The sequence below is a fragment of the Hippocampus zosterae genome, chromosome 5 (genome assembly GCF_025434085.1).
Source record: "Hippocampus zosterae strain Florida chromosome 5, ASM2543408v3, whole genome shotgun sequence".
In the NCBI taxonomy this organism is placed as follows: domain Eukaryota; kingdom Metazoa; phylum Chordata; class Actinopteri; order Syngnathiformes; family Syngnathidae; genus Hippocampus; species Hippocampus zosterae.
The window spans coordinates 15781212-15808371 of NC_067455.1; the positions used below are offsets into that span (position 1 = coordinate 15781212).

At 39.0% G+C, this 27160-nt stretch overlaps 1 protein-coding gene across 2 annotated transcripts; it reads left to right on the forward strand.

Moving 5' to 3' along the window:
• Positions 1–835: 835 nt before the first annotated feature.
• taf2 (TAF2 RNA polymerase II, TATA box binding protein (TBP)-associated factor) lies at positions 836–26726 on the forward strand. 2 transcript variants are annotated; one of them, XM_052066417.1, is made up of 28 exons: positions 836–1176; positions 1266–1415; positions 1572–1626; positions 2008–2168; positions 4207–4325; positions 5028–5169; positions 6332–6563; positions 6931–7115; positions 8409–8522; positions 9544–9643; positions 11355–11440; positions 11542–11677; positions 12860–13014; positions 13280–13394; positions 14353–14462; positions 15342–15407; positions 16122–16248; positions 16702–16827; positions 17539–17679; positions 18038–18148; positions 18657–18850; positions 19835–19974; positions 21726–21795; positions 22858–22967; positions 23662–23891; positions 24887–25051; positions 25202–25301; positions 25373–26726. In XM_052066417.1, the coding sequence occupies exons 2-28, from the start codon at positions 1366–1368 to the stop codon at positions 25642–25644; spliced, it is 3612 nt and encodes a 1203-aa protein (XP_051922377.1). In that variant the 5' UTR covers positions 836–1176; positions 1266–1365; the 3' UTR covers positions 25645–26726. The 2 variants fall into 2 exon arrangements, with proteins under 2 accessions (XP_051922377.1, XP_051922376.1); XM_052066416.1 differs by having other exon boundaries at positions 836–1415.
• The last annotated feature ends 434 nt before the right edge of the window (positions 26727–27160 follow it).

The following is a 27160-nucleotide window of genomic DNA, read 5'->3' on the forward strand; positions in this document are numbered from 1 at the left end:
AACAATAATATTATATTATTCGACCATTCCTCCTGGCTGACATACACTGCAATGAATGTTAAGTCATTTTCAGTTCCAAATCAATTTTGCATGTATGATTTCCTCTCCAGAAACCGGACACTTGAATATCAATCTCCAAGCATTGGTTTTGATGGGAACGTCGCCCCCACGTTGGCAGGTCGGTTGGCGGGGCTAATTCAACGAGCTGGCGTAATTGACTAAAATAACCACTAGAGGCAGTATCATTTTCCATTTGCGAAAAAAGCATTAAAATCCTTGGCCGATTGAGGACGTGAAGACGTAGTCGCCATCTTGAACCGGGAGTCCCCGGCTATCTCATTCTTCGGATTTTTCTTTACCTCGTTTGACACAAAATAATGTACTTATTTTGTATTAATCAACACCAGACAGGCAGTTATGAGACGGGAGGTGTGATTAATGATATAATAATTTAATTAATTAAATGTTTCGAACCAATCAGCCATAAAAAACGCTTTTTAAAAATTCTGCGGATTATGATTTATTTGTTGACACAAGTGTACTAAAGGCTAAAGTCTCAATAAAAATAAATGAATTGGCGGGCTGGACCCCCGGTTCAAGATGTCGGTCAAGCTGTATGTTGCTCGAAAAAGAAGAAGAAGAAGAAGGACGAGGAGAAGAAGAAGAAAATAACAGCAGCAATAGTACCAAAACTAATAAAATGTAAATAAATGAGCGTCGGCAGTTATTGCATGGGCACTATGGGATAACCATTCCAACATCATAAGGTTTCTTTCTTCCATTACTATTGCGTTACTTTTTACGGATACAGCTTGTATCGCGGCCTATTTTGTCCCAATTAGGATGCCGTACGACTTCCGCTCATGTCCATCGTCTTGGAATAAACCTTATTGCATCTTGTTGTATCTTGTTTTCGTCGAGAATTCCACATTGTTGACAGAAATGCAGTTAGGAAAGCGCAGTTCTGCAGAGAATAGTCTTTTTTTTTCGCGCCAGAGACCGAAAAATTAAAATAGCGTAAAACGATGGAGCTTTGCAGTCGCGATTCTAAGATTATAGAGAACTCTTTGGCTGTAATTCACTTTTGCTAGTTGTTGCTGACATAAATGCCTGGACGCGTTTATCGTGAATGGAGAAAATCCACTTGGAGTCGTGATCTCTGAAGAACAATCCCGAGTGGGTCCAACAAGTATATATCTGCATTGACTGGTCACTTAATGCTGTGCGTGGAGTCGAATCACTTTTTATCTCATTGTGTTTCTTATGAGCTTTGTTTGCCCTGATCTAGAAGCGATTTATTGCACCGTACGAGCCACCAACACGACTCAAGTGATGAGACACGGTTGAGCTGACAACGAAACGAAGATGAACAGAAAAAGGGATAAAGGATTTGAGAGTCCACGGCCTTTTAAATTATAAGTATCTTATCTTTGTTCGCATGGATATATTAACGAGAGTTAAATGTCGCTTACAAATGTATTACTATTCCCTTTAGATGACTAGAAAACACCACAATATATTGTATTTTATTGGTATAAAGTTATGTAATGTCATTATGCCTTTTCTTTTACGACCCACCAGGTTGTGTGCATCAACAACATCAACTTCCAGAGAAAATCTGTAATTGTAAGTATAAACCTCAACAAGGCTAAACTTGTACCACATTCAGACTGCAACATCATGAATACTTGCGTAGTATAATGATATACCAATATCTCGTAGAATGCTATCCAATTCAAGTGCTCCATCAAACATTTGATTGATAAGGTGATGATGCCTAGTTTTCACTGATACTATCAGAGCGGCATTTATTAAACATCATTATTACAATCATTTTGATTGTAGTTTGCAGTGGTGTCTAATTGTACTGCATCATAATAAGAGCAGTGTTGTAATATTTCAGTGACATTAATTACTGTATTTTCGAGACAATAGTCTGTGCTGTGTTTTTTTCCCCTGACTAAATATTTTTTTGTTTTTCCGCTTTTTTTCTTTTTAATCACTCAGGGCTATGTTGAGCTGACCATAATCCCAACAGTAGCCAACCTTAACAGGATCAAGTTGAACAGTAAACAATGCCGTATCTACAGGGTTCGAATAAATGATCTTGAAGCTCCTTTCATTTACAATGACCCTACATTAGAAGTGTGCCACAGTGAGTCCAAACAGTAAGTACAGTACACGTCAACACGTTTTTTTTTCCAGTGAGGATGAATTTATGTTGGATATCATACAAAATCATTTTTTTTATTGCTGTGGGTCAAGTACAAAATTGCTCAAATTTTTTGCAAACTGCCTAACAGCATCATAATGAAAAGAAAAAGGCATGAGAAAATATGCATTGAGTGACATGTAATTGGGCCTAAGTCTGCTACTATATCACAAAGTGTGATTGTACCACATAGATGTTTGTTTTTTTCATACTTACCTTGCGTTCAATGATACACCACAGAAATAGCCTGCAAAATAATCTTGCATTTATTATTTTTTCTTGCATAGATTTCGAAAGTATTCATCTTCATTACTCAAGTAGAAGTATACATTCTGGTCTTTTAAAATAGGTCACTGGAAGTTGAAGTAACATCTTTCTACTTAAGTAATGGTTTTAAAACAAGTTAAAGTATAAAAGTAAAAAAAAGTAATGCAAGGAGAAAAAATGCATTGAACTGGAAGTCAAGTCACAAATTTTCTTTTTAGTATGTTCGATGTTCGATTTTTTTTGGACAAATCTCGTGTTCATGGAGTACTAATTAATCAGAGGAATCCACCCCAAATGTTTTGACCTGACTTTAAGGGAAAATGCTTGTGCCGCATCATCAGGGCAAAGGATCCAAGACCTCACTCGGCTCAAAAACTTGATGTAAAGGCCGTAATGATTATTCATCTATTTCCTGAACCGCTTATTCTCAAAAACTTCATAGCCTCATGTGCTAGAGCCCATCCGTGCTGTCATCGGGCGATAAGCGGGCTACAACCTGAACTGCTCACCATCCAATCGCTGGGTACACATAGACGAACAACCATTCACAGTCACACTTATGGACAATTTAGTGTGTTCAATTAACGTAGCTCGCAAGCTTTTGGGATGTGGGAGGAACCCGGACTACCAGAAACCACTCAGGGGAGAACATGCAAACTGTCAGCCCGGATTCAAACCCACGACCTTTGTACTGTGAGGCGAATGTGCTAACCAATCAATCATTATGCCGCCCTATAATGATTATTTTATATTAAAATGTACAGATGCCCCAAATCTTTACTTAAGTAAGGTAACCAAATATTTCTACTTTGCTACTTGACACATCTAGAAATAATTTAGCGATCTATTTTATTGAACGCGTGTTACCAATAAAACTGCACTCAATGCTTGACACATAGCGTACTCGGTCGTTGAGTTAAAAAAATTGTTTTAACTCAACGAACTCAAAGGAATTATAAAAACATGTGATGATTGTATTCTGCAGGGAACCCATTGAACCCATTGAACTTCCAGTTCAACTTTTTAAAGTGGTTTAAGTGGAAATATACAGTACCGTACATTACTTTAGTCGATCGTCGGTGGCATCGTGTGGAACAAGTAGGAACTGCACTTGATGTTTTTTTTTTCTGTCCATTACATATGGACAGCGAGAGACTTGATTAAACGGTCTTGTGTTGCATTGCCATTCTGCCAGTTTATTGGTTACAACTGTTTTGAAGCGGATGCATTTTAAGGATATGAAGGGCTCCTAATTACATGAGTGTGTTGACATGTCATAAAGCGGAAGTGGTCGCTATGGCTGTTTTTCACTGCTCGAAATACATTCACACACAAATGACAGCACAAATCTCAGTCAAGTTGTTAATCCAAGACTCTCGAAGTGAGTCAGAGTTTCAACAACCGGCTGGCCCATACTATGTACATTCTGAGAACGACCCAATCATGGGGGAAACTCAACGTCAGAGTTTACAATCACCAGAATTAAACGGGTGCAAATATCTCTAGAAAAGACAAATCAATACGTTTTTTTGTATGTAGGGTGCAAAGCGTTTCAAGGACCCTTTTGATTCGGTTCGACTCAGTGGAATTAGGATTCAATTTGATTTAGTACAGCTCATTTCGAGAGTGAATGATGCAGTTTGTTATTTTACATATATTTGAATAAACTTGTCAATGTGCCATTTTTACTCAATTAAATGAAGTGTATGATTTGTCTTTTTCCACAGAAGGAACCTGAATTATTTCTCTAGCGCATATACTGCGGCAGTGAGTGCTGTGGACCCCGATGCAGGACATGGGGAGTTGGTCATCAAGGTTCCTTCTGAACTGTGGAAACAAGGAGATGGTGAGCCAATCCAGAAAAAAACAACAACAACAGTGTCCATACTTAAAACTCATATTTATCCTTTGGCTTTTGACTCAGCATGAGATTTGATTTACTGTTTTACTGTTTTTGTGCTTTGTACTCTCTTTATTTTTAATTTATTGTTTTATTTTTTGCTATTCAATGAATAATTTTTGCTCCATGTACAGCACTTTGTTAACAGCTTTGGTTGTTTTAAAATGCTCTATAAATACAGTTAAGTTCAGCAATATTCTGTGGGTCTCGAAAAATCGAGAGGAAAAAAATTCTCTAAGATTGCTGGCAAATTCTTTCATTCCTAATGCTAACTTTAATTGTTATGTGATTTTCCCATTTTGCCAAAGTTGAATATTCTTTTTTTCCATTTTGTTGGTGTTTATCAGGAAGTGGAACTGATCAATAGGATTTCCATTAATTTGTGTTTTAAATCACAAGCGTCATCATGGAACAAATCTAAACTTCTCATTCAAAACGTTACGTCTATTAGAAGACAAATACTGTATTTTTCATGTGTAGTGTTAATCCAGTTCATACAGTTGATCGGCTTTCTTTAATGCATGTAAATATAAAGTGCCAGGTGCCTGTGTAATGTCATCCAGACTGACTTATTTGAATTTGCTCTCCAAAAGGTGTTTGTCACATTGTTACTAAAATCCGATGTTCATTGCATGCTTTTGTCTCCAGATTCACATCTTTTAAAAGTATACATTGAATTTTCCCTGGACCAGCCAAAAGGAGGTCTCCACTTTGTTATCCATGATGTGGAAGGCAGTATGGCAGAGAGAGCTGCTCACGTGTTCTCCTTTGGACACCACAACTCCACTCGGTAAATAATATAAACACGTTTTTAATGAATTAATTTATTTATTGCTCATGCTGATGAAAAGTGTGGAATATTCAAATGCCTTGTGAAAGAAATCAAAATTGCAGAAATTTGAATCTGCCCAAGTGACATCAATCTAAGCGAGCTAGAGCGAGTGCATGTGATTCAAATGTCAAATCGGATTGTTCAAGTAATGGCAGATTAATGAAAGGCCCCGCCAGGCAATTGTATTGTATTAAGAGAGCATCTGATAAAAGGCCACTGGTGAGTAACAAGCAATTAATTGAAGTTGCTGTGTCTCTGGAGTCCAATAACGTCTCTTTGCGGAATCATGCAAGTGTTGAAGTCATGCATAAAACTGTATTTCGGGCCCCGGCAGAAGAGACATTTGTAGTGGGCTTGGAAAAGCATGAAGACAAATTTTCCAAAGAGTTAAGTTTAGAAAGGTGTGCTAGCGTTATGATATTAAAAGCACCACATCTCCCTTAAAAAAACAAAACAAAGACAACTCTTTGATTGCTTCATCAGAACACAGAACTGTGATCAATATAGACCATGATACTCGTGTGAGTTTTTAAACAGGATTGTGAGCTTTCTAATATCGTCCACCTGACCACAATATTGCGAAAATCATCACATCGTAAGGTTCATATTGTGATACTGTTACATCCCTAATACGTACTGTACGTACAGTATGTGTATGTAAATGTGTATATACTGTATGTATAGTAAGAAATGCTCTAATCAATAATATGAGCAGTATTCTTATTTGACATTTGGTGAACTATTCATTTTAGGAACTCAATCAGTAATATTCATTGATGAATCCATCCAGAGATTTGTGCCCGTTTCATTGAAGGCATTTATGCTTCAATGAAATGCTTCAACAAATTAAAAGCAATTCAATTTACATATTGTAAACAAACTTCCTCATCACAGTAAAACATTTTGCCAATACAGTAACTGTCAATCTAGAGTTACTGAACACAACCACCCCCACCAAAAAAAAAAAACAAGAAAAGAAACTACAGAGACAAACGCAAGCACTGAAAACAAAAATGTTCATGAATTGATTGATGCCGTGTTAATGACATTTTGTTGTTGTTATGTTTATTTATTTTTTTTAATCTGAAATTTACTGTGCCTTAATTCACCTTTTCCTTAGGTTCTGGTTCCCTTGTGTGGACTCCTACTCAGAGCTGTGCACATGGAAGCTAGAGTTCACCATAGATTCCTCCATGGTTGCAGTGTCATGCGGTGACCTCATCGAGACAATCTACACACATGACATGAGGAAGAAAACTTTCCACTATGTCCTACCTATCCCAACTGCAGCACCCAACATCTCCCTGGCTGTTGGGCCCTTTGAAATTCTTGTAGACCCCTACATGCATGAGGTGAGTTTGTGGTTAAGATAAGATAAGAAAACTTTAATTTGTCTCAAATGGAGAAATGTGCAACTGTGAACCGTGCCACTGAAATAAAGTTTATTTATTGCCACATTCGCAATATGTCACATAATGTGTTCTCGGCGTGTCACCCAACCCTGAAGCAGTGGGCAGTTTGTCTCAGCAACATTAAACAAAACAAAATATGAGCGGTGATGAACCATGTTTTTTGGGGTGGGGTGGGGGGGATCAGTATTTCCTGCTCAGAAAAATGACTTTGAAATCTAAACAGTTGTCCTCTACATCCCTGACCAGAGTATGCTAAGCCTGAGAGAGTCTAACTGTAATTTTATTGTTCTTTCTGTCCCGCCATCAGGTCACCCACTTTTGCCTGCCACAACTGCTGCCACTTCTCAAGCATTCCATGTCTTACCTGCATGAGATTTTTGAGTTCTATGAAGAAATTCTAACATGCCGCTACCCTTACTCCTGCTTTAAGACTGTTTTTGTGGATGAGTCCTATGTGCAAGTGTCTTCCTATGCTTCCATGAGCATTTTCAGGTACGCATACGATTTGGTCTAAATCCTTTTTGTTTATTTATTTATTTGTTGTTATTATTTTTTTGCTTGTTTGTTTCATGGTTGTTTCCAATACATGTGGCAGTGCTGCCTTGAAATATGAGATACCTACTGTGTGCCTGCTTTGGCCACATGGGGTCAGTATAAGACAGAGTGACAAAATAACTTGCCATGAAAACAGTTCAAAGGCATTGATCATGACTCAGTAGTTCTTCCTCCTTGACCAAAGTCAACTAATCGCAGTGGTAGCTGCTCAGAAATGCTCTGTGCCAGCTTGGACACTGCTAGCAAACATAGTGCTACCCAAATACATATTCCATGGCATCAACTGGTGTGGGACAGGTGTCAGCAAGAACCTGTAAGTGCTTAGGCAAGAGATTAGAATTTCTTCATACTTTGGAAAATGAAATGAGTGCCAGGCCTTAGAGCAGCCAGTTGGAAGGGTTTTCTCAGGGAAACTGACCTCAAAACGTTTTGATTTGCTGAGCCGAGACGTCAAATGAAATCAAAAGGACACCTTTCCCCTTTTTACAAGGTTTTGTAAATCCAATGTATCTGTACCATGAATGAAGCTCCCAAATAGGAACAATGCATGAACATAAATAAATGAATTCTCCGAAATACAGTGAAAACCAATAACTTAAAGGGACACCGTGTTGAATTGTTTGTAGTTTCAATCTTCTTTAATTTTAAACATAACGTAACATCAAACAGGCAAATTAAGTCGGAATGCACCAGTAATGGTCCCAAAGGGCATTTTTTTGTTAACTTTTAACATCCAGCATTCGTGCTGCCTACTTGCCACCTTGCCCTTCTCCCCCACTCCCCCTCCTAACCAATCGGGAAAGATAGCTCCGATGCTGAGTGAGTTTGACTCTCTGCAGCGTGCCATTTTGTAGCATATTATTGTAATACACTGTACTGTATTAATAAGTGAGGATGGGCAACGAGCCGTACCATTCACATTTGTTCCCATAGCTACTCGCTGCCTTGTTCATTAATGCACAAGTTTTTTCACAATGATCTGACAGCTTATTTCAAATTTAATTTTCAGCACCAAAGGTTTTTCATACAAATGGTTGTAATGAACTAAATAAAAAGTGTGAATTAGAAAAATAAATCCCATTTCCTTCCTGATGATTATTATTCAACAAATGAAACACTTTTATTGTAAGTGATAAGAATATAAATCAACATTTACCTTGTTGGCGATTGGGTTTATGTCCATGCCGCCGCGTCCTTACGTTTTTCACAGGGCTTTGCCATGTTTTCCAGCACCAACCTACTTCATAGTGCTATGATCATCGACCAGACCCCCTTGACACGTCGTTGCCTTGCCCAGGCCTTGGCTCAACAGTTTTTTGGGTGTTTCATCTCCAGGATGTCTTGGTGAGACACATTTTCTATATCTTCTGCATCAAGAGGGCTGATGGATATAGTATTGTTGCATTTGAAAGACAGTAAATGTAGTGTATGGCTAATTGGTTTACAGGGGAACCTCTTGTTAGCCCGTAAGCCCATTTGTAACTCAAAATGTTCATTATTCAAGGTCATATTTCCCATTGAAATGAATGGAAATTAATCCGTTCTAGCCCCAAAATTGAGTTATACTCAAAAATATGCATGTCATGTAATGTGACTTTAATGTGCCATTCACCCAAATACAAAACCCTAGACCATGCCGACAATGATCAAAGCTATTGATCATGGTTTCTGTACATTAGTTCTTGTATCCCAAGATGACTACCTCTATATTACTAAACAGCTTCAGCGAAAGAGGCTCCCTGACACCTGCTGTATCACCTACATTCCTTGATAAATAGCCTATACACTATTCACTCACTGGTCGAGTCCAGGATCAAACACATACTCCCTTTTTGTAATATCAATTTTAAGGAAGCACTCTGAATTGATGTTGAAATAACAATTTCAATACTGCAGATAAGACCCTTGAAGTTCACATAGTGAAGCTATGCTAAATTTGTTTCAGTATTGTGAGATAGTGTTGATGTATTTTGATCAGTGGTTTAAAAAAAAAAAAGCTCACTGTAACTGATAATGGGGAAAGCTGTCTCGTAAAAAGTGTTTTGTATCATTTGCTGCTAATTACTGCCAACGATGGATACATGCAAAGACAATCACCACAATTTGAGTATATTCACTACCTCACAATTAAAGTCAGCAAAGGCCCAATACCGGGCTGGTTGGAAAATGGCCGGGGCGACCTCTGTAAATGACACAACCTGTTCCGTATTTCTGCAAATTGGTGTGTGGTCACCAGCCAACGTTGGCTTAGCAAACGACTGGATTAAAAATGACGGTACAGAGCACTTCTAGTTTAGCAACCATTTAGAAAGTAACTGAGGGCATACGTAATTTAACGTGAACCTAAATGTTGTTACTTTTATAGGGCTGACGAGTGGGTTTTGAAGGGAATCTCAGGCTATATCTTTGGCCTCTATCTGAAGAAGACCTTTGGAGTGAATGAATATCGGCACTGGATCAAAGAGGTATCAGCTTTATTTTTATTTTTAATGCTTTAAATATTTTTGTAAACCTGGACAAATTGCCAAGATGTGTGTATCAGAGCAAACTCATGCTGAGTGAGGTACATGTTGGTGGTCGACTGAACACCAAAGATCTTACTTTGGGTCTTTCCTGACTCTCCTATTATGATTAGCGACTCCTTGTTGGCCTCTTTGGTGAAAGTGCTTCTTGTTAATAGGGTAGTTGATTTGACATCAGGAGGGGATCTGCTTCACGCAGCTCCTTGCTGCTACTTCATACGGATTTACAGAAGAAAGTCCGTGCTGGCTGCAGAGCAAGCTCTTTTGGCAGCTAGCATTGGGTTACGGTAATGTGGTATGTCCCCTACGGGAATGATCCACCACGGTGCATCATCATACAACAGCAGGAGCTCACAAATGGAGTAACTGTATCACCCGGTTTCTGTCTTTCTTTCCCTTTCTTTTTATGGCCCTCTTTCTGTCCCTCTCAGTGAGTCATTTTAACCTCAGCTAAGTGATAAGACCTCAATAATTCCTTCACTGCTTCCCCTTACCATTACATTTATTTTATGGTTATTCACTTCTCCAACTGTTATTAAGTGTAAGGAACCAAATTCCTACGTCTCAAGAGTGTTGCCCTGATAAAAATGAAATCATCGTTCTTGTTGTACAATTAATTACGATTTGTTATACATAGATAGGCGTATATTGATATATGATAATAATAATAGATAGATAGATATAAATCCAGCTAGAGAGAAAGTGAGGGAGAGAGTGATTATAGCCTTATTTTTGGACAGATAAGTGTAGATAGATGGATTTATGGGATTGCCTAATTTCAATTGGTGATTCTCTAAAGAGGCCAGTAGCTCTTGCCATCACAGTAAGGACAACTGTGGTTCTGCCCATGCAAAATTAGAAAATAACGTCGTAACTTTGGCCAACAGGGGTCGCCACGTTTCATAATTTGTTTGCCACAGCTGTTATGCTTCATGTCCTTTTGCAACCCACCCATTTTCTACACAGACTTGGGACCTGTGCCTCTAATTGACAAACGGCCATTATCCCTTTGGTGTACAACATAAGGATTTAAGGCATTACTCACACACTGTATATTGTGGACAATCAATTACTGTAATATAATTCATAATGTCATTGCTTCTCTTCCTTGCCATTTGAAGATAACCACTTCTGTAGAATTATGAATTCCTGTGTAGATCTTCCACTGTTATTGCTGTTGAATTCTTTACCTAACTGTTTTTGTTTTTCTGGCCATTTATTTCAACTTGAATAAGCATTATAAAACAGTTATGTACTCAGCAGTGAAGGGTGGAAAGCACAATGGAAGGAGAGAGAGAGCGAGAGCGAGACGATTGAACAATTCTTCATCGTTGGTATTCTGAGTGCTTTTTTTGCAAGGCATGCCTCACATTGGGCAATGCTTCTTGAAAGAGCAAACTTGCAAATGTCTGATCCATTGGTTTTGCATGGTATCCAGACATGACATGCAAGATTTGATGGTGCTGAAACGTCCATCCACCCATTTTCCGAACCGCTTAATCCTCACAAGAGTGACAAGGGGGGCGCTGGAGCCTATCCCAGCTGTCGTCGGGCAGTAGGCGGGGGACACCCAGAACCGGTTGCCAGCCAATCAGTGCTAAAACAAACTGAGTATATTCTATTTTTTGAACTAAAAATATTCATATTGCCACAGGAGCTGGACAAAATTGTGGACTATGAACTGAAGATGGGAGGTGTCCTTTTGCACCCAACTTTTAGTGGAGGCAAAGAAAAAGACAAGTAATACATTTTAATTTAACAGCAATGAGTTAACTGTTGAAATGGTAAATAAACAATTTGAAATTGAATGCTGATACACGGCCGTCCTTCTCTTTCTCCAGCCCAACTCCCCACCTTCACTTCTCACTGAAGCACCCGCACACATTGTCATGGGAGTACTACAAAATGTTCCAATGTAAGGCTCACTTGGTGATGAGACTTATTGAAAACAGAATCAGCATGGAGTTCATGTTGCAGGTGAGGTGTCTTCTTTTTTAACTTGAGTTTTGAATACCGGTACATGGGTATGCACTGTGTCGGACAGTGTGCCCTTTTGGGCTGTGGTTTTCAAATTTTGTGCTCCGGCTATGTAGTCGGAGTAGTTAAGAAAAAATATGCAGTTGCTGGGTTTCCAAATTATCAGACTGATCGATTTAATTTCTGTAACTCAGCAAAGTGTGTTTTTGCACAATGTACTTACAAACAATAAAACTTTTTTTTTTTCAACATGCGACATGAGCTGCTCGGTGTACAAAAAAAACCCACGGAGATGCCACTCCTCTTCGCGATCCCTTATCCAGTGGCCAATCCTTGTGCGTAAAAATGTTTTGCTATATGAAGTCATCACCTGAGGAGGACAAACAACAAGAGAGTCTTGTGCTGATGAAGTTTGCTTGGTTTAAAAATATTAATGAATGATTCTGTAGTCCTTATGTTTTGAACAGAACATGAGTAGGGTCACGTGAACTGAGTCAATCCATATTGAATTTAATTATTGAGGTGAGTGAATTTACTTAATGAGTACCATTCATGTTGTTCAATCGTGATCTTGTGGAAGAATGCTGTCAACTTGCAAGGAAACGGATTGGAAGAACTTGAGCAGGAGTAGTCTTCAAAACCAGAATTTCATGGGATAAACCCCATCCGACTTCAAAGGGCTGCTCAAGGATGTGATAATTTTGCTTTCTCCATTGACTGCAATGACAATGGAGTAAAAACTGTTTACAGACGTTTCAGTTTATTGCTTGAAACATGTCTCATACATTTTAAGGTAACACATATGACTACGCTTGTCCGATCTTCATATCCTGATATAACATGTGCTGGCCACATGACAGTCAAGGCAAAGGAAACACCATGGGCGCTAAAGAACAAGTATTCTACTGTTATGCCTCCGATAGTATGGGGGTGGTATTGGTTCTCACATCTGCGGTAAAGGTACTTCATTTGGAGGTGTGTCCACCAGTATGTTAACTGTCTCAAGCTTCACTTGGCCTTCAGTCAGTCCTCCACGCTGGGCGACCATGGGCTTTTAGTGTGCAGTCCTTAACATGTTGGACCTGTAAATTAAACCGAAAATACAAAAACAAATGGCACGATCCTGAACAAAAATCGTGATTTACATTTCCAAAATTCTTATTTTGTGTATTTTTCCTTTAGGTTTTCAACAAGCTTTTGAGTCTGGCGAGCACAGCCTCCTCGCAAAGATACCAGAGTCACATGTGGAGCCAGATGCTTCTATCTACTCATGCCTTCTTAAAATCCATCTCTAATGTCTCTGGCAAGGATATTTCCCCTCTTATCAAACAATGGGTGTATCCTTAACTCCACAGCTCTCAAACTCACGGGCCTTGGCCCATATCTGGCTGGCCAGTTCATTTTATATGGCCTGTAAAAGTTTATCTTTATCTTTCTTGCAAAATGTAGTCATTGTTTTTTCATTGTTATGCAAGCTGTCAAGTATTTTTATTGCCGAAAAATATTTGGCAGGAAACATATAGAACACAAAATTACGCAAATTACTCAAATTATAGCTGATTTTTTTTCTTATTTTTTTTGTCTTAACTCGCTCATAACCAGAGATCAGAGTGCTGTGGTAAAATTCTATGGCAGCTTTGCATTCAACAGAAAGAGGAATGTTCTGGAATTGGAGATCCGCCAAGACTACACATCCTCTGGAACTCAGAAATATGTTGTGAGTATTTCAGTTCTTTTCATACTGATGTGTTCATCTAAATGCCCATCTAAATGCCCTCAGGATCAAGAATTATCAACATTTAACAGCACATTTTTTGCCAAGGTGAAATTGTCTCATTTAAGATATCCTTAGATTTTAGAGGCATATCAGTCTCAACAGTGAACCAAACCTCACCCTGGCAAACATAATGCTGGACCTGCAAGACTTATAATAACCTCCAGCTGGCTGAATCTCACCGGCGCATTCCTGACGATATTTGGCCATCTTCTCTTCCGCCTCACTCGCTGGCGAGTGGCCGCTTGCTTCTCCGAGCGGAAGCAGAGCCATTCCTCAGAGTGTGGGAAACAACTGAGTGCCCAAGACAATGAAAGGATTTTTTGTAGCACATGAGTACATCATCAAGCATCACTTCCCTGCCTTGCCAACAATTTCCCAGACCCACTAATTTAGCTATAGATTCAGCTGCATTGTCACTTGTGCAGGCGGTTTTTCATATCCAAGTCAGCACAATAATATTCAATTTGTGAAAAGCTGTATGCCAGCATGGCAAATCGTGGAGCAGATAAGTAAAATGATCATTGCAAGGGTGCTACTAGCATCACATTGGTTACATATACACTCTCCAATTCCTACTTTTTTCCCCAAAAAAATAACCACCGGCCACTTAATATTCCAAGATGGCGGCCCGAAAACCCAAGATGTCCACCCCCCCCCCAAAAAAAAACACTCGTAATCTTGGTTTTAGAATTTTGTTATAACCCTTCTGACCAAAACAAGCTCTACATTATAAAGATGAAAGGTATTGTATATGATTACACTGTATGAGAAAAAAACTCTCATGGTGGGCTGCCGTAATCATTGTATCATTTTATGGTGTTAATAAACTGATATTTTCACTCGTGTGTTGTCTCTACCAAACACTAACTATCCTCTCAAATGTTTGTGCATCCCCCAGGGTCCCATCAAGGTAACAGTGCAGGAACTCGATGGCTCATTCAACCATACCTTGCAGATCGAGGAGAATAGCCTCAAACATGATATCCCATGTCACTCCAAAAGCCGAAGGTACACTAAAACCTCCACTAAGTAAACACAAATTTACACTGAAAGTGTCCCTTGTCATATTTTATTTAATTCACCAACAATTTGGAAATGGCAGCATAGTAATCGAACAGCTCCCTGGCAGTCAGTCGAAGTTGAAGTCTCAGTTGGAAAATTCCTTTTCCTGCGTTGTGGGTTTTCTATGGTTACTCTGTTTGCGTCCTGCTTCATTGCCCAAGAGCGGCTCTCTATATGTGTCCTGCGATAGACTGCCGACTGGTCCATTGCATCGCCTGAGATAGGCTCCAGTTCGCCTGTGACCTTAACAAACCCCACCCCACGGGTGTGGGGGTTGACAATCCAGGAGGACAATCCGTGTCGATAACAACAGATTATTTTGGAGACAAAATTCAATCACCACTTGGCTTGAATTTCCTTTGTTGGATCACCCGGTTTGCATATCGCAGATAGCTGTTGATTTCGAACAAGATTGCAACTTTCAATTCACAACTTTGTATAATTCCCAGGGCCCAATTCAAGGGACACACAGATGAAAGGGATTTCACTCATTTTGTCATCAGTGATAAAGCTGGGGGCGACACAAATCAGCATGTTAATCTGAAGTTTGGATTTGATAATATTACAGTTCTCTTTATCCTCTCTTGGTTATTTACAGCTCAGTTATAACAAAATACAGACAGTGTTTGGTCTAAAAAGAAAGGTGGGAAAAAAGAGAACCCACCACTCACTTGGGCAGATGGAAAACAAATCTGTGTAGCAAAAGGAGTCAGAACATTGTAACAGGATCGAAGGAAAAGCAAATGCACTTCATTACCATGTAAAAGTTTGTCTTATTTAATGAACTAATGTTTATTCATTATTTTTTTTTTATTTTGTCCCTAGAAATAAGAAAAAGAAGATTCCACTGATGAATGGCGAAGAAGTAGACATGGATTTATCAGCAATGGAGTAAGACAAATAACACAGCAATTGCTACTTTTGCATTTCCAGAATAGTTTAATGCAGGGAAGAGACTGACCAATACCATGTCCAGAGAGGTTCTCAACCACAATTTCTCAATGACATTTCCTGATGGAATGGTACCCACTACCGGCTGTTTCACCTTTTCCAACTATGGTCTGGCACACACAATGACAATCAGGCTGTTTGTGTAAGGTGTATTAAGAGTGTATTAAAGCTGGCGCATAAGGGACCAAAGAAGTCATTTTATGCATTGCATCTCGTTGCAAATATTATTTTCTAGCCAAATATCAGAATCGGCATCAGCCTCAAACCCCCCCCCCCCCAAATAATTTTACTTGACAATTACCTGAATATTTTGATGAGGAGAAAACCACGGTTGTGACAAAATAAAGAGTTTTTTTTCTCATTTTAAAAAAGATAGATTGACCAAAATATGTGTGAGCTCACCATCATCAATCAGAAAAGAGGATGAAAGTGGATAATTGAAAAGGTCTCCCTTTCCTTGTCAACGAAAATCAACTTCCGAATATTCGCATATTCTCAAGAATATCTGATTTTGTTTCAAAACCAGAGGATGCTTTTTGTAGGCAGCACCTCAAATTTTTATGTAGAGAAAGAGGTCTTGGTTACCTCCAGCTGATCCCACGAAATTTTATGACCACTGCTCTTTTATGTCTATTTTTCTTCTTTCTTATGTAGCGCTGACTCTCCTCTCCTATGGATACGGATTGATCCAGACATGTCAATTCTGAGGAAGGTGGAACTGGAGCAAGCCGACTTCATGTGGCAATACCAGCTGCGGTATGAAAGAGATGTTGTTGCACAGGTAAGTCAGTTATCTTTATCAAATTGTGTGTAAAAAACTGTACTTGATATGTCAACACAGGCGTCGAATGACTTTCAACAGTAAGATTCATTTGAATTGTTGGTGGCACTAAAAACATGGAGCAAAGCTGTGGAAGTGATTAAAAAATGTATTGAGGTGTTAGGTACAGGACCTAAAAGTTACTGTTTGATAAATAAATATCAATCAAATTAAAGTTTCAAAAAGTATTATTTTTTAAAACATAGCTAGGATAGGTTCAAGCTGTCCCGCTCCCACGTGAGGATGAGCTGATCAGATAATGGATAGATAGATGTTTCACTCTTTAGAAATAGTCTACAGTCCAATCACAAGTGGTAGACATGTTTAGATAAGCTTTCACACTTGGCTATGCATATCATTTCAACTTAAATGTGTTCTTCATGGTTGTTTGGCTGCATGTTTTATCCATTTTAGGAGGAGGCCATATCAGCCCTTGAAACTTTCCCAACTCCTGCCTCCAGACTGGCCCTGACTGACATCCTTGAACAAGAACAATGTTTCTACAAAGTCCGCATGCAGGCTTGCTTCTGTTTGGCAAAGGTATATGAAACTGTACCTTAAAGCGTACCTTTGGGGATCAGAAGGAAAGATATTTTCTTGTTTATCAAGAAAAAAATATGGAAAGGTTTTTTGCTACGCTGGTTGTATTAAATCAAGTTTATACGGTAACGTGTGCAGCCATACCGTATCTTCACAAGCATACAACGCACCGTATGAAAAGGCATAGTGTTAGTTACGGGTGCTATTTCTGTATTTAACACATACACGAGACACATTGTAATCTTGGACGCAGGCATGGTAAACCATACGCTAACTTTAAAAATACAGTAGCAATCATGCACGCTAGCGTATGTTTTTAAAAAGGCAGCAGGAGAAAAAGTTAGACCGGCTGTACTTAATTGACGCAGTATTAACGATGTACTCAGATTATTTTTTGCTCAATCCTTATCATCATCAAAATATTTATCTTCTGTATCCAAAATAAACTGCAGGGAAAGTTCGCAATCAAACACGGCAAGCTCCCTCGCGTCATTGTCAGTGAGTCTAAGGCGCTGTGTGGCGCCGCAGAAATTATACATTTGTCAATTAATTCCCAAATTGTGGTGTAACTCGCCCAGCACCTGTTTGTGTGATAAATATGGGGATGAAATCAGAAATCCTTAAAAGTGGCATGGCATCGTATGCATCTGCATCTACATATAAAGAATGTCTTCATTCCGATATGCTGTTCTGTGCACATAATAATTGCAGATTGCCAATGCTATGGTGAGCACATGGCAGGGCCCACCAGCCATGAAGTCCCTGTTTACCAGAATGTTCTGCTGTAAGAGTTGTCCCAATATCGTGAAGACCAACAACTTCATCAACTTCCAGAGCTATTTCCTGCAAAAGGTAGCATGCCCCGATTAAAACATATACTAAATATTTTAATGTTTGGGTATCCTGACTCAGTGGTAATTTGTTGGTATTAGCCAAAAGGTATTCCAAACTGGGTAATATTGTTGTGGTTTGTTGAAAGAGGCGATTTGGTTTGAGGGACATGGCTACAGACCACATTAGAGTAAATACACAAGCTTTAGAATGTGCCTGACAAAGGAAAGGCAGTGTCAATGATTCATAGTGCATTATAATGTGTGAATTAAAAAAAAAAGGAAAAACAAAATCCCTGGAAGGCTTTTTAGTCTACCCATCTCTCATGTCATTGACGGTTTTATCAACTAACAAATCCTTTTTCTGTTTTCCTTGCAAGACGATGCCTGTTGCCATGGCATTACTCAGAGATGTGCAGAACCTTTGTCCCAAAGATGTCCTCAACTTCATACTTGACCTCATCAAGTATAACGACAACAGGAAGAACAAAGTAAAGACAAAGCAACCACACCCTGCAACCTAAATTCTTAATACTGTCAAAACCTTCCTCTCTTTTCAGGAATTTAGATTATTCTGTAAAATAAGATTGTCGTTTCATGATTCCCTCATAGGAAATTCAGGTGTTATAACAGCACACAACAATTTGATTTAAAAAAAAAAACACAAAAAAAAACAAATACAAAATGCAATTAATCAAGTGTATGATGCGTCTGTTGATTAAGGCTGGTGGTGAGGGGAATGTGGTGACTTGTTTCAGCCCACACTGCTGTGGCACAGTCTTACGGTGGTGAACACAAGGGAATGATTGTGGTCTCCTCAGGAGAAACAGTCTACTTTGTCCCTTCCTGAGGCAGGAGTTTGTATTTTGAGAAATAACAATCTTAGAGTAAGATAGTTGGCTGAAGCAATTTGTAGTGTATTTCACATGCCATCCAAGTCATATTTACGGTATTTAGTTCTTGTCTACTAACATTCTCTTCTTCTTGGTCCTTTTCCAGTTCTCAGATAATTACTACCGTGCAGATTTGCTTGAAGCATTGACCAATTCCTTGACGCCAGCCATCAGTATCAACAATGAGACTCGGACTGTGGACAATTTAAATGCTGATGTGCGGCTCATTTTGGAGGAGATCACTAGATTCCTTAACATGGAGAAGTTACTACCAAGCTACAAAAGCACGATAACGATCAGGTAGCTGCTGCTTCTGGGCATATGTTAGTCATTTTCTTGTGGTCTACTTTTGATTTGTTTTTCCTAAAATGTATTTGTACACCACTCACAATTCTCAACATTTTATTATACCTTTTCATAGTGTGCGTGTGTGCGCATGCGTGCATAGGAGAGACGATATCGGAAAACAATCTGACTATACACTGAATTAATAAGAATGGCAGGACAGAACGTCCCTGGAGTGAACAAATTGTTTGCTCTAATGTCTTATTTTGCTCTTCTGATCATTGACGTCATTGATCGATTGGCAAATTATGACATTAAAACCGGGCACCGATTTCTGCATGAAAATGCAAATTATGTGCTGATCTGATCCAGCCGATCAGATCTATGTAAAGTCTAAAGATGAGAATTGTGTCAATATCCCAGTATTGATGGACTCGACTAACCACCTCATGAGTGAAGCGTGGTAGTTGTGCCATGGCGTGGGCACATATGGCTGGAAATGGAGCTGGCTCTCCTGGTTTTCATAGAGAAAAAAAAACTAAATTTAAAGCTGAAAGTCTGGACTTAAAGCACTTCTTGTCTGTATCGTTTGAAATTTTGTGTTGAAGACAATAAAACGGGTAAGATCGAAAGTTCAAAGTCTGGATTCAATTGAATAAGAATAAGAAAACAGTTATTTGTCTCACAATGGAGAAATTCCCCATTTACAGCAGCGGAGTTATGAAAGGAAGAAAGTATAAGAACAAAAAGTATAGGAGCTCCTGTAAAGGCAGCCACTCTCGCGGCGCCTTCTTGAAGTGAGAATAACAACAAAATTATACAACACAACATGTTGTGATTCTCATTTGTTTCCTACTGTGATAGAAATTTGATTTCTGTACTGTATAACATTGAACAATGATGCATTTCAGCTTCAATTTTCATTTTGATGATACTTGATTCAATTGCATTTTTTCATTTATTAATTTTTTTCCCCCATCCCCTAACCTTTATTCGTAGTTGTCTGAAAGCCATTCGTCAACTTCAAAAAAATGGTCACATTCCAAGTGAAGCATCACTCTTCAGGTCCTATGCAGAGTATGGCCACTTTGTGGATGTCCGTGTTGCTGCTATCGAAGCTCTGGTGGACTATACAAGAGGTAAGATGCGAACATATTGATCATCACTGTCCTCTGGTCGTCTTTGAGTTTATAAAATGTTAAAACAAGCACTATTTTTTACTGAGTGAGTTAAAAAATAGGCTCCTGGGTTCTACACTGAAATTCAGATTTAAGGAATAAAATCACAATTCCGCTGAGCGGGAAAAGTGGTATGATGTTCATGTTTTCTTGTTTTACCTTGATTCAACCAGACAAAAGACCAGATGAACGGGGTCTTGTTTAGAGTGGTGACATGGCCAAGCAGTCAGCAGCATAGGTCTCGCAAAACACGCAGTATATCACTAAACTCAACTCACCTTTGAGTGGAGTACTTTAAGCAGTACTTTAATAAAGTGGATGATTTGTACATGCTGTAACAATTAAAAACAGAGGCATTGTTCAGTGGATTTCAGTTGTCTGGCCTTTAACCATTTCAGGGACAGCGGTTACTACAGTGGACACATTATCAGGTTACAGGTTATCATTATTTGAGCATGAAAAACATTAATAGATGAAAAGGTTCCAAATGAAAAAAAATGTTTTAATAATAAGAATAATAATAATAATACATTTTATTTATAAGCGCCTTTCAAGACACCCAAGGACACTTTACAATAACAAAAAGCACAAAACAATACGGGTTGAGCAGCGGCAGCCAAAACGCGCCAGCGTTCACTCAACCCGAAGGTCAGAAAGAAACCACAGGGGAGGGAGAGAGGGAGAAAAAACCCACACTTGAACTACCCTCATTTTGAGGATAATTTGAGTGAGGCAAAAAAACTCCAGCATAAGCTTTTAACTCAGTTTGTGGAATGTTCTGGAGCGGCACAGCTAAGCACTTGTACCCAGTTCAGTCCTAACATGCCGAACAGTCAGGCTGAAGATGTTGCTTAGATTGGAGGAGAGAAAACTGACAAATTACAAAGGAAGTAGACAAAAAAGGAAATCAGCGAACAAGGCCAGTCTTCTTATGGGTGTACAGTACCTGCATACAGAGCCAACCAGAAATTCACATGTAGATTATGAAGTTTCAGCTGACTGTACTCGGTTACACGCAACATACGGTGGTCAACAGCATCCACGGACTGAAGACATTTAGAGGAAGTGCTCAGTATTTGTCTCTGTAGATAACGTGTGAAATGAGACGGGTGAGAATATTTATTCATGATCTCATTGCTGGTTCATCTCTATAGAATACCGGTAAATAAATTGGGTTAAAAAAAAGCTCAAATTATGGTTGTGGTTTTTTATATATAACAGTATTTATAAATAACAGTATTCCATGACAGTGACCACTGCCTGACATTTCTAATAATAATAATAATACATCACATTTGTAAGCGCCTTTCACAACACTCAAGGACACTGTACAGAAGGGTAGAAAAAGGTGGAGGGAGGATGAGGACCTGAGTGAGCGAGAGGGAATGGAGATTTGAAGAAGAAGGAGATTTCTAAAACTGACCAACACGGTCATCAGAATAAAAATTAGCACTGGCCGAACATCCAAATTAATTTAAAATGTCTTCAGAAATAAGTCTACCATATTTTATGTTTTCATTACGAAAAGAACAATAGTCTAGCCATGCCGCCTCATAATATGAACACTTGTGTTTACATGCGATCAGAATTAGAGGTCATAAATGAATATTTTTGTCAGAAGAAAGGAAATTTAACTGTTGTGATGTCCAGTGATCGATGACCATGCAGATTTTGTTCACCTCATTTGTTGATGCTGTCAATGTATTTTGCAGTTGAAAAGAGTTCAGTTGAGCTGCAGTGGCTACTCAACCTTGTTCAGAGTGACCCGGCTCCTTATGTCAGGTTAGTTGGCATACAGGCTTACTTGAGGGAGTACAGGTGTCCATTCCAGAGGCAGTGATGTCACCTGAATTTGACATTCTGCTTCTTTCCATGCATGAGTCTGTCACTAACTTGCCCTAACATAGGAATAAAACTATTTTAGTGGTTCTAATGTCACTTTTTCTACCACTTCTAGTGTGAGCTTTGCGTTCATATAATGGTCCACTCAGGTTTACAAGACTTGCCATTCTAATGTCAGCTCTGACAAAGTACCACATTTCCCCAGTGACATGAATTGTAACTTTTCGACTTAAGGCACCACAATGCCTTAAAAAAAGAAGAAATGCATGCTTTTTTCACAAACATTTGAAAAAAAGGTTGTTAAACATGTTTTACCTGAAGAAACTTTTTTTCTGAGTAATTAACTTTTGTTGACAAAAGAACCAATATTTAGCTCATTGTAAATTTCTGAAATCATCGATGTTTGCAGTGAAAGAAAATCAGACATTTGCAGCTTTTCCCTTCGTCGACAATTTTAAAAGCAATGTTACAATACATTTTGCATTGCGTAACTTCATACCGTGTTACACCTATTTGCAGTATGTCAAATATATTGCATCGTACTTGTTGTGAATTGTATTGTATCTGGGTAGCGTTCTCAATATTGTGAATTTACCATCTCGTTGGCAGAATATTGAGCCATGCACTGCATTTGCCTAAGTGAGATGTTCATCCCTAATCCACCCTCAAATCCAGCTAATTAAATCTTCAATTCTGACAACATGTTATCTCCAATTTGAACATGCACAGTCTGAATTGTCCGTGCCGGAACCCTTAAATTCCTGAGCCCCTGGTCAAGGATCGATCTTCACAAAAAGAATAGTCATTATCCCTACAAGCGCATGAGAAATAGTGTTGAAATGTAATTATGTGTTCTTGTTATTACTATGTGTATATATGTATTACTTCTCTAGGTGGAATGGAATATGCCGAGGGTTTGAATGTTTGGGTTTTTTTGGTGGTTTTGCTGCATTAGTAACCAAATGCACATGTTTACATCTGAATATTTGTTCTTCTATCAAGACATAAGATCCTCGCCATGCTTTGTAAGAATCCACCCTTCACCAAGACAACAGAATCAGCTATATGCAATGAAGCTCTGGTGGACCAGCTTTGGAAGCTCATGAACTCAGGTGAGTCTCAGACATGTGCCTGTCAACCTGCTTGTCAGTCAAACAATGTTTTCCACCTAATTACCACATTTTATGGACCATAAGCTGCAACATATTTTTGGGCACACTATCAACAGGTCTATTTATTTATAAAATAATAATACAAATTTAAAAATCATACATAAGACCCACTGGGTTATCAGGCGCATTATTTATGTCAAGCATTGTATGTTGTTTTTTTTCCAATTGTACCATATGATTATTTGACAGATTTAGCAACATTTTTTTTCCCTGGGGCTTCACAATAATCTGATTACTTTGACTAATGCTGAATGTTATCTTGGTTGGCAGTTCAACAGCTGTCAATGCACATTCCATTATCGAAAATTTTCAGCTCGGTCCAACAGCTATTTTATTTAATTTCCATAATATAAACATTTAATCCTCAGGCATTGTGTTCTTTCAAAAAATAATTGAACATAAAAATACATATGTTGTCTTGACACACAAAATTAATACACAACAATACTCAAATAATAAACCCACCATTACAATATAATCTTTATTTATATAGCACTTTCACAACAGCTGCAGCTGTAACAAAGCACTTTACAGAATAGTTAACATAAAATAACAAAATAATATGACAGAACACAGCATAGGTCATGAACAATCATGCAACCACTATTTCTGCATGTTCTCTTTTTGCATTCAGGTACCTCACATGATTGGCGCCTGCGTTGCGATGCTGTGAACCTCTACTACACTTTGTTTGGTTTGACCCGGCCTTCCTGCCTGCCCCTCCCGGAGCTTGGCCTTGTGTTGAACCTAAAGGAGAAGAAAGCGGTACTTAACCCTACCATCAAGCCTGAACAGAGTGTGGGTGCCGTTATTGACACCCCTGCCAGTATTGGGATCCATGGTGTTGGCTTAAATTACCCACCTGTAAGTACTATGCCAAAAATATTTAGTCATTAATGATGACAATCTATTTGGCCTGAACCCATTTTATGGGTTCAGGTCAAATAGATTAGAAATAAGGGTTCTAAATAGAAATAGAACCCATTTATAGACCCATAAAATGGGTTCAGGCCAAATAGATTGTTCATGCAGGACAGATGAAAATTGAATCATACTTATTGAGGGAATGCACCACCACATATGCATTATATCCACCAGTTAGGTGGATATAATGACAGAGACTGCCACCAATGGTGATTTTTTTTTGAGAGAGAGAGAGAGAGAGAGAGAGAGAGAGAGAGAGAGAGAGAGAGAGAGAGAGAGAGAGAGAGAGAGAGAGAGAGAGAGAGAGAGAGAGAGAGAGAGAGAGAGAGAGAGAGAGAGAGAGAGAGAGAGAGAGAGAGAGAGAGAGAGAGAGAGAGAGAGAGAGAGAGAGAGAGAGAGAGAGAGAGAGAGAGAGAGAGAGAGAGAGAGAGAGAGAGAGAGAGAGAGACGTTTTTTTTTCCACGCCTGGATGATGATTGACCGAAAAATAATGTGAGTACATTATTAAATACTTAATAAAATAAAGTACCACCAAACTCAGTTTTGCTCCCGTTTACTATTTAAAAACATATGCGAGCGTGCAACCATCTTTTTTAAACTAGCATATATTTTACCATCCCTGCGTCTTGTGTATGTATTAAATACAGAAATAGCATCCATACCTGACAATGCACCTTTTAATATGGTGCGCCGTATGCTCGTGAAAATACAATACCCACAAGCCGGCCAAATTTAACCCTTTCAGGGACAGCAGTTAGTACAGTGGACAGCTTATCATGTTACCAGATCATAGGGTGCATGAAAGAGTTTACTGTCCAATGTTTGGAAGTCTCTAATTATCCACAGCAAGGAGATTATTCTGTGGTTTGTGCTGTGTTAAAACAGTTTGAAAATTACAGAATATGCTTAATATGTTGTTTTTTTTCCCCTGGCAGGAGGATGAAGAGCCTGATCCTATTTCACTGGGGGTGTGTGGGGTAGGACAGCCTCCTCAGGGCATCAAAAGAAAGGCCGAGACTCAGCTGGGCTCCCCACCCGAACCCACACAGGCACTGCAGCATCAAGATGATGATGTTAGAATTGGGCGCTACAAGATCAGAGTAAGGATGTAGATGATTTGTTCTTATTATTGTTCTTGTTATGCCATTTGCCAAGTTTGGCTGGCATGTATTGTTTGTTAGTTTGTTTTTTGTTTTTGATAGATTGCACATGACTTTCCTCAGTTGATGCTTTGTTCTGGTTGTTTGTAGTTTAACACGGAAGATGAAGATATTGACATGGAAACTGTGCATGATAGTCAGGCCTTCATTCACCATCACCTCAATCTTCTGGAGAGACCCTCCACACCAGGTGATATAACATAGTTGCAACCCAATGATTGGCGTTTGTGTTTACCACCCCAATAATGCTTTTCTTTCAAGGTAAAGAGCCAGCATTCGTCGAACAGTCAATGCTGTCCATGCCGGCCACGCCTATACCATCCTTCTCCAAAGACACCACATCCTTACCTTCGAAACACAGAGGGGAGCACGACCACCACCATCACGAGCACAAGAAGAAAAAGAAGAAAAAGCACAAGCACAAACACAAGCACAAGCATGACAACAAGGACAGAGAGAGAAGTAACTGGCATCCTTACAGCAATAGCCCAGTCAGTGGCAAGTCCCTCCACTCACCATCGCTGTCTGAATAAAGTCTTCACAGGTAAAGTTAGCTACCCATCATAGTGCCACATGTTTGACAATTGGGGAGCCACAGTAGACCATCCACTTTATCACCTTCAAGTGAGGATTCACTCATGAGCAGAAGCTCATAGATTCATAATGTACTCCTTTGCTCATTCATGATTGCTTTTTTTGGGGGGGAGGGGGTCTGGGTGTTTTACAAAAATCTTATTTTGTTACTAGCTAGAAAATGTAAGTTTACCTTGCTGAAGTTTTAGGCAGGACTTTGGAAAGAACAAAATACAATTTAAACTTGCGATAACCAAGAGTGTTTGTAAATTGATCACCAATGTGTTGAAAAAAACAGACCTAATGTTCCAATATCAATAATTCCTGTAAAACATCTTACTCAAGCCATGATGTCATTTTTAACAAATTTGTCGGCATAGCAAGGCCCTTTTTTGTTGTCAATATTATTATGTTTTTTTTAATTGTACAGTGATCCCTCGCTATTTCGCGGTTCGTTTATCGCGGCTTCAGTGCATCGCAGATTTTTTTCCAAACATATTCATTAAAAAAAATCTCATATACATGGAGTACAGTACTGTACATGTTGCTCTATGTGACTCGCAGTTGTTTTGCTGACTTTCGCAGCTTCTTGCGGACCGTTTGTGGACTTTAATTTTTATTTCATTTTTTTATGTTTATTGGTCGCTACTTTACGGATTTTCGTTTATCGCGGGTAGTTTTGGTCCCCATTAACCGCGATAAACGAGAGATTCCTGTAGTTCCTTTCACTGCCATTTAATTTCAGTTATTGCTTCTCTCACATGACAACATGACAGTATACACATCATGGATAATTTTAAGAAATTGCTGCATGGACCATACATGCAACATAATTAGCAGCAGGGGTGCAAATGCAATAATTTGAACTGAAGGAGCCAGTGCTCCAGTATCATAACGACACAACCAAATCCGCGAATGAAATACGGGATCAACTGATGAACATCACAAACACTGTCATGCAAACCAGCGAGCCATTGTCACAGATTGCTGTATATGCATCACAAATGTTAAATAAATACATTTTAAAATGTTGAATATGAAATGTCTCCGTTTTCCAAAGTAGCCATGCCTAAAAATACCTACAATCTTCTATAGGCCTCACTAGTTGGAATAACAGCATTGGCATTAAAAAACAAAAACTAAAAGAGAGGCATCCACAACTTGGGTCAATTTGACCTTACTTTATGTGTCAATTTTTTTTTTTTGGGGGGGGGGTTGTTTTATACTAACTGCCCAGCTAGGGTTAGCATCAAATACGGTAAGATTATAAAAAATACACTTTTTCAATGAAAATTTATAAAAAGAGCACCCTTCACATTGGCATTTGGCATACAGGACCCAATATCCAGAGTTTATCTTCTGAACCGCTTGATCCTCACTAGGGTCGCGGGGGGTGCTGGAGCCTATCCCAGCTGTCTCCGGGCAGTAGGCGGGGGAAACTAGCTGTCAAAAAGAGTATGCGTCTCAATCCAACCG